The sequence below is a fragment of the Malus sylvestris genome, chromosome 4 (assembly GCF_916048215.2).
Source record: "Malus sylvestris chromosome 4, drMalSylv7.2, whole genome shotgun sequence".
Taxonomy (NCBI): Eukaryota; Viridiplantae; Streptophyta; class Magnoliopsida; order Rosales; family Rosaceae; genus Malus; species Malus sylvestris.
The window spans coordinates 6,853,285-6,861,175 of record NC_062263.1 but is presented as its reverse complement, the minus strand read 5'-3'; the positions used below and the strand labels follow the sequence as shown (position 1 = coordinate 6,861,175).

At 36.0% G+C, this 7,891-nt stretch overlaps 1 protein-coding gene across 2 annotated transcripts; it reads right to left on the bottom strand.

Annotated features, from left to right (window-relative positions):
* Positions 1-259: 259 nt before the first annotated feature.
* LOC126620107 (COP9 signalosome complex subunit 7-like) lies at positions 260-7,635 on the bottom strand. Of its 2 annotated transcripts, none has more exons than XM_050288590.1 (9): positions 7,282-7,635; positions 6,404-6,479; positions 4,977-5,065; positions 3,095-3,184; positions 2,877-2,921; positions 2,704-2,774; positions 1,758-1,896; positions 704-746; positions 260-486 (listed from the first exon to the last, which is right to left on the bottom strand). In XM_050288590.1, the coding sequence occupies exons 1-8, from the start codon at positions 7,438-7,440 to the stop codon at positions 738-740; spliced, it is 678 nt and encodes a 225-aa protein (XP_050144547.1). In that variant the 5' UTR covers positions 7,441-7,635; the 3' UTR covers positions 260-486; positions 704-737. The 2 variants fall into 2 exon arrangements, with proteins under 2 accessions (XP_050144547.1, XP_050144546.1); XM_050288589.1 differs by having other exon boundaries at positions 704-795; positions 7,282-7,632.
* Between the last annotated feature and the right edge of the window lie 256 nt (positions 7,636-7,891).

Genomic DNA, 7,891 nt, shown 5'->3' with positions numbered 1-7,891 from the left:
GTTCATGCAAAAGAATGGGAGAAAGAGAGACGTCGAAGGCTGTTAGATCCACGCTTGCCTAGTTTGCATTGGATTCAAAGATTGAACAGTTGTAAATCTCAACTGTTCTTAACTCACCATAAGAGAATGATCCAAAAAGCAATTCGACTGCATTTGACGGAAAATTCAAAAGTTCTTTTGGGTTATAAAAGTGCTTCTTATTAGTGCAATTTGACTGCATTTTTTTAACATACGACTAACAAAAGCACTCCTTAAAACGTTTTTAACCGAAGAAGCAATAAGGAGCATTCCATATTTCCATGTATATAGACTTTCCAAATACACACGAAGCTTCGAAATGTCACTACGTAAGTAATCATGCTATACCACCATCCTTAAGAAATTGAGCATAAAACAATTAAGCACTATGGATAAATTTTGGCAGTGCTCCAGACATCACCCCCACCCAGCCGCGGCCGCACTTGTCAATGTACCGGTGATCTTCTCCTGCGATATTTCAGTTTCATGAGATTAAATGGGAATGATTTCGGATGCAATACATACATTATACGGTTAGACTGCCAAGTAGAGATGCTCATATTGTCAACCAGGCCATGGTAATTAACACACATGACTTTGGTTCACCACGATTAATACAAAAATTTATTTTTGAAGGGGTGAGGGTATAATAACAACACATGATTAAGATGTCTGAATTTAATACCTCTTGGTTCGGGTTCGATCTTCTTCATAGTCCATTAGTCCAGCTGTTTCACCAAACAGAATGTCATCAAAGGCTTGGAAGTCTCGCCCACCCTGCTTAAAGTGCACCCTATGCCAAGTAAGTAAAACAAGTTGACCAATATATATTACAAGAAAATTTGTCTGTCTGCCTCTCTCTCTCTCTCTCTCTCTCTCTCTCTCTCTCTTTGATGCACACAGCTGTTTGAGTGAATTATTAACCCACGTTTCAAATAACTTTGAAAATGTGAGTAGAATTGGCAAAACTAGTTCTAAAGTTGTTAACCTAAGGGCTATCTGCCCAATGATGTAAACCCTATGGCCTTATACAAGTTCATGAAAAAGAATCCTTTATATTTGAGTTAACCGAGCTTCCGAGGCTCGTCCAACTAGGAAACCCTATTTCTCATAGCTTTTGATACAGAGAAAACAACAGAAACTGGGATTTGTGAAGGTAAACATTGTATGGTTTTGAAAATAAAAAGGTTTTAATTGCTTGCCCTCTTATTTGGAATATTTTCTGAATTTTGACATGCTGAAGCTGTATGAGTTTAATGTATCTCGGTCCTAGGCCCCTAGCACGCTGGCAAGTTCAATAAAAGCTCTTCTATTCAAAACAAAAGGTAAATGTCTCCTTGACATAAAATGGATAGTGGTAGTCCACAATCTGGAAACCGAAAACTTAACCACAGCATACCCACAGTCCAAAGGCATCTCATCTACAAGCCAAATAATAGAGAAGGTAGTGTGACTAAACTCAGTAACCAAAGCCCAAAGAGCTGACAAAACTGCACTTTGTCCGGTAGCTCCTTTAACCCCCACTCCCACATAATGTTCAAAAGTCCTTCATATATCTTTCCAACCATACCACCCAAAGCACGGCCAGACCCAAGCACCCCCACATAAGCCTGGCATTTTTCCCTTTACAGAACATCTTATGACTACAGCAAAGAAAAGAGAAGCAATCTCTAGATGGTGCATCACAACAACTCAAAACAAAATTATGATTACATAGGTTGATGATGGATTCAACTTACCTTGTTATTGACAGACTTCTTGACTTCTTCCACCCTGTCGTTGACTGCCTTTTTGTGTGCTGCATCCAACTCACACTTTTTATCTGCCCATTTGATCTTCTCTTCAATTGTGAGAAGCGCATTGTTTGTAGTGTTTAACCTGATAGTTTCAAATAATTACCGTAAACATCCTACCAAAGTTTTTTAAACAGTACTCTTTTCTACATTAGGATAACTAAAAAGAACGTAATTTGGAATGGAAAAGGTCCAGGTAACAATTTGTTTATCATGATGTAATTTGGAAAGGTTACAGGCAGTTTGATAACCATTTTGTTTTCAGTTTACAGTTTTCAAAAAAATGAAAACGGAAAAGTACTATTGAGTTTTCAAAACTTGGCCTTCAGTTTTTTTTTGAAAACTGCAAGTAGTTACCAAACAAGTTCTCGGTTCAGTTTGAAAAAAAATTGAGAATAAAAACTAATCTGAAAACTGAAAATGAAATGGTTATCAAACAGCCCCTTAGTACTGGATGGATCAACTAACATTATAATGACGCCTTGATGTATAATTTCTCTTCAAGAGTGGGGGAGACATGCAGGTAAGGGTGCATATAGGATGGTTAGTAAAATTACTTGTACCACCATCCTGGGGCACAAATTTTAAAAACAAAACCCTATTAGATCAAGATTGATTTCTGTCTAACTTCCATTAGGCAATGCATAGGTAAGAAGGTGCCTAACATGACAAATAGGACTTGTCTTGGAGAGGGAATTATAAGAAGAATAGCGTTTCCACACTCCCATTTTATCCATTTGCGCTCCTCTCTTATTTCTATGCTTTGGTATTTGAATAAATCCAATAAGAATGAATACATAAAATTAAGGGGAGAGTGCAAATACACAAAATGAGAGTAGGAAAGAAAGACCTCAGACATAAAGTGACCAACTAAATACAGAAACATGCATACCAATCATCTAAAGTCTGTATTAGATTCCCTAGTTGTCCAGGTCTCAAATCCCTCCCAGCTGCAAATTGAACCTGGAAATTAAATGATGGTCAAGATAAAACATTGAAATTAAAACATATATCCACGAAATCATCAAAAGAGTCAAATGTAATAGTCAAGGCAGCATATCCAACCTCGAAAGATCTTCTCAAATGATCCAACTTCCCTTTGACTATGCCCTATACATAAAACAATGAAAGATTAGCCTTTTCAGCTTGCAACCTTTTCAGCATTTCCTTATAACTGGCTTGAAAGAAATCATCCCATAAATGAGAACACATATATTCGAAATCTTTTAAAAGCGACGGAATTTATGACATTTTTTTCTCATTAACGAATAGGGGGCACATACCGCATACATGCAATCATTGATAAGAAAGTCTTCAAGTTCGCGCACATTTGAAAGATCAAGCTGTTCAAGAAGTTGATCATATGATAAAACCTGGTAAAAACAGAAAATTTTAGAAACTGCAGTTGTATTCATACCTAACAAGTACCAACTCAGAAGGCCCATATGTCCACGCTATATTACACAATGATCAGGAATTTAGGGGGAGGGAAAGGGTGTTCATTGGATATTCAAGATGAAAAGACAGGATACCCATCATGGTATTTGTTTGGATAAGACAATTTTGTTAATTAGTAAGAAAGAAAAGCTACAACTGCAAGCATCATGGTAATAAGTTTATCACAATTAGTCTAACTATCAAGTATCAACAAAAAAAAAAAACCCACTTCACTCAAGTCAAACACCAACCCCCCTTCCCTTTAATAAGCAAAATGGAAATAGAGAAGCTGGAAATTAATTCTATCCCAAAAAGAATTAAACAACCTACTTTTTTCTGACCAAATACAAAAAGAGGCCCACACCAACTACAAGCATCATGGTATTAAGTTTATCACAATTAGTCTAACTATCAAGTATCATAATAATAAGGATTAAGATAGGAGTGCCAGTTGTCGACTACCTGACGCCCTCCCCCTCCTCCTTTATCCGGGCTTGGGACTAGCAATGTAAAATAAACTTACACAGGCGGAGTTCTAACTATCAAGTATCAACAAAAAAAATAAAAAATCCCGCTTCACTCAATTCAAACACCAACCCCCTCCCCTTTAATAATCAAAATGGAAATAGAGAAGCTGGAAACTAATTTTATTCCAAAATGAACTAAACAACCTACTTCTTTCTGACCAAATACGAAAAGAAGCCCACACCACCAAAGGATAAAGTGATTTTCCTAATGCCAACCTAGTTTCCACCAGCACAAAGTGGCAGTTCCTATGTCAAATCAAACCCACACCAGTCTAAAAGAATTTAAAGATAATTGAATAAATGTGAAGCTAAATATATATGTCTTACTCCTTTCTCCAATTTTAGGCAACAAACACCCAGATGTATTGGCAAACTGTGTTTGCTTTTATAACCTAATCCACCCAATTTTCTCCAGGAAATAAAAGGGGGGAAATAAAAAATTTCCAAATCCCTTCCCTTTTCTTTAAAGAAGTCTAGTAACCTTTACAAGTGTTCATTTTTAGTTCAGTGTCTAGTTTGCTTTCATACTTGTTGTGTGAGTAATTTTTGGGATGCAAAAAATATGTTCATAAGTAGGTCCACTCGATTTTTATTTTATTTTAATTTTTTTAAGTAAAGTAGGCCCACTCTCTTTTTTCCTGCACATATAAATAAACTGGAGAAGACTAGCCATAATTTCTTATGAGCCTCCTTCCTCCCTTTTTTATCCCCAATCTCTAAATCTTTTGCTATTTTCATCTAATGTAAATTCTAAACTTCATTAATATAAAAATTCTAGCCTTAATTAGGTCTCAAAATTTCAAAAGCAAGCTTTTTACCACCTAGGCAACAAGACCTTGAGAATCTCATATGAACATTGATTTGAGAAGTACATGAACTAAAGCACTATCACCCACCAAAACCCCTATATTCTATGCATGGAAAAATGAAGTGGCTTTCATTCCTGGCACAAAAGTGAAATAATTTGACCAAAGCAGGAACTTTAAGAGATATATTAAACTGCATTACTGTAAGTACCATATTCCAATAAGGGACTAGCCGTAAATTTCAAGTAAGGTATAACCAGACTACAACAACAACAACAACAACAACAAAGCCTTTTCCCACTAAGTGGGGTCGGCTATGATATCAAGGTATAACCAGACTACTACAATAAAAAAGGTCAAACTATTAGAGTATGATATCAAGCTAATCGTTATACCCTGTTCATCTCAGCTAGAGAAAGCACAGTAAGTTGCTTCAGCTTGGTGATTTGATCTGGGACTAGTGGTGGAAGAAGGCTAGCATTACCTGCAACTCATTCAGTCATTAAATTGCACTCATAAGTATGTTAAACAAGAAGTATATAATTTCAAGTGCCACTGCCAATGTCATATTCCAATGAAACAACCAATGACATGACTATGAGTGATCAAAGATCTCATGGCTCCTTAAACAACTTCTTGTCCAATACAGATAGATACTTTATGAAGTAGTAGTAACATAAGTAGACCTGACAATTTCACATTATTAGATCCCGAACAGTAAATGTTAAGCTTCCTTACACATTGAGCACTAATGCAAGGAAGCAATGGCTTGACATAATACTGTTGATTGTCCATATACTGTTGTACAAGAAGTACTCAATGAACAAGAGGAAAACTTCCAGTTTTTGCAGGTAACATTTGTCAATATATGTATACCAAGAAGGCTCCTAGAACAAGCAGGTATTTCACTTATTACGATGCTGTGTAACCTATTGCAAGTAACTTTGCTATTAACTGAAAGAATTTCATCATTGCCTTTCCAAACTATTAAGGACAATCAATTCAAAGTTCAGAAACTCTGCCTTTTGAAACTTGATAGCCACAATTTTTTTTTTCTTCAAGTCATATATGAAAGAAGGCATGCTATTTTGGAACAGAATGCTAGGTAGTTAAAGAAAAAAAGATATTCATAAAATGATTGTGGCTTAAATAAGAATGTTGAGATAGATGTGTGGTTCTACAGAAAGTGATAGATTCCAAAATTACCACACACACAATTCACTCAAATTGGAGAAAAATGAAATAAAACAGGCTTTGAGGGTTTGGACAGTTCAACTAAGGTTAATGGTTTTACCTGTTCAAATTACTGGCTAATCAGCATTGAGGGTAGTATTACAGTAAGAGGACAGAAAATAACATGGATGGGGATAATTAGGAAATATATAACAGCATGTGACTCAAAATAAAAATAAACCCTGGTGGGATAAAATGGAGGAGTATGATTAGTTGGGACAAGGCCCTATAACCATTGAGGTTTATATCAGACCTGCCATAGGGAAAATGTATCAATGTTACCCCTTTCATTCCAGAACTGTGACGCTTTTGACCGCAAATGCAAGCATACCAAAACATGTCTATCAATCACTGATCACCTTTTATTTTAAACTAATACTGGAGAATCCTTGATAGATCAGAGAATCTGGAAAACTGTAAAACCTTTGGTATCTAGTCCCAACATCTAACTTTTTCAAACAACAAAAAACATCCTAATGTATCTAGTTGGTAAAATGAAAAAAAGTTACTACAACTGAAGGACCAATAGAAGTACAGAATGTCTCCCCTTATAGGTAGTGCAAAGGAGTTTGTGCAGAACGTTTCTTACTCTTATAGTCGCTCCATGTTCCATGAGCAAAGAGACGAAGTAGATCAATGTATACAGCATATCCCGTTCCTTGAAGCTGCATTGAAACACATTGAGAATCGAAACATAATATACGTCAAGAATCTAACAATACCATGTTAGGGAATAAAGGAAAGGTGATTGTTAGGAATCATGAACCCATCATTAAACTTCACTGCACAAATAAATAAAGAAAATAAATTGGGATGGAATGCTTTGCCCCTCATTTCACCTTTTGGAGTTGCAGTAGACAAAATTTATCAATTAACCCAAATCATTATAAAGAATATAATGGCTTGGGTACTCCATATCCACTAATTAATTCTAAAGTCATGATCAGGATACAGTAGAAGCAAGTTTTCATACTAGGGTCTGTAAGCAGTAAGCACAAAGTCACTTTAGCTCATCAAAGACAAAATGTACAAGAATCCAATTTCGACGCGGGATTAATAGTTAATAAGTGATCTCTTTGGGCTCTGATGGGTATCCATATTTTCCATATTTAACCAAACATACATCCTACCGATCAGATATACAATTAACATTCCTTTTGTTTTAAATCTTTCATAACCCCTTCTACATTTGATATCAACATAAAACACAAATTGTAATGGAAATATTCTAAATTGGTACTAAAACCCACATTCTTCTATTGGGATCATACACTAAAAACCAAACACAAATTTATAACTTTGCATAAAACCCAAATGAGAACACTAATTTCCTACAAAGATACAGAATCTGAGGAATACCCAGAAGCTCTAAATCATGGGGCTAACAGAATAAAAAATCACATAACCCGAAAGCAAAATTTTTATCCCAAATTGCATCAGGCAAGCAAAGAACACGAAAGGACTGACCTCGAGCACATTGGGGACAGCCAAAATCTCGGAGAAAGCGAAGAGAGAAGAATGAGAGGTGAGTTGGACTATGAGGCTGACGAGAGAGGACCCCTGGAGACTAGAGGCTTGCTTCACGAAGTGCTCGATCACCTGGGCTTGCTTCTGCTCTACCTCCATTGAAAACCCTCTTTGAGAACACAGGAAATACCCGGATTTTGGTGGAAAGAGAACTAAAATTAGTAGAGAGAGAGAGAGAGAGAGAGAGAGGTTGAAAGACGAATTAAGGGATGAATTTTGGTGGGTTTTGGCGGTGCGACTTTTGGGTTCTGCAAATTTGATATTTATATTCTTTTGTTTTGGGCGAAATTTATAGTAACGATTCTAACTTTCTATCAGGGATGTGTGTTTTTAGGGAAAGAGTTCCTCTTCGGATCTATACGGTAATCCGAACCTTTGAAATATGATTTAACGACTAAAAATTATTATAATTTTTAAAAGTTAGGACCTTTGAAATATGATTCAACGACTAAAAATTATTGTAGCTTCTAAAAGTTTTTACTAATTTTTCTGTTTTTAGCCGTTAGATCAAATTTTAAAGACTCGAATCACTTGATCTTTGGCCTTTGGA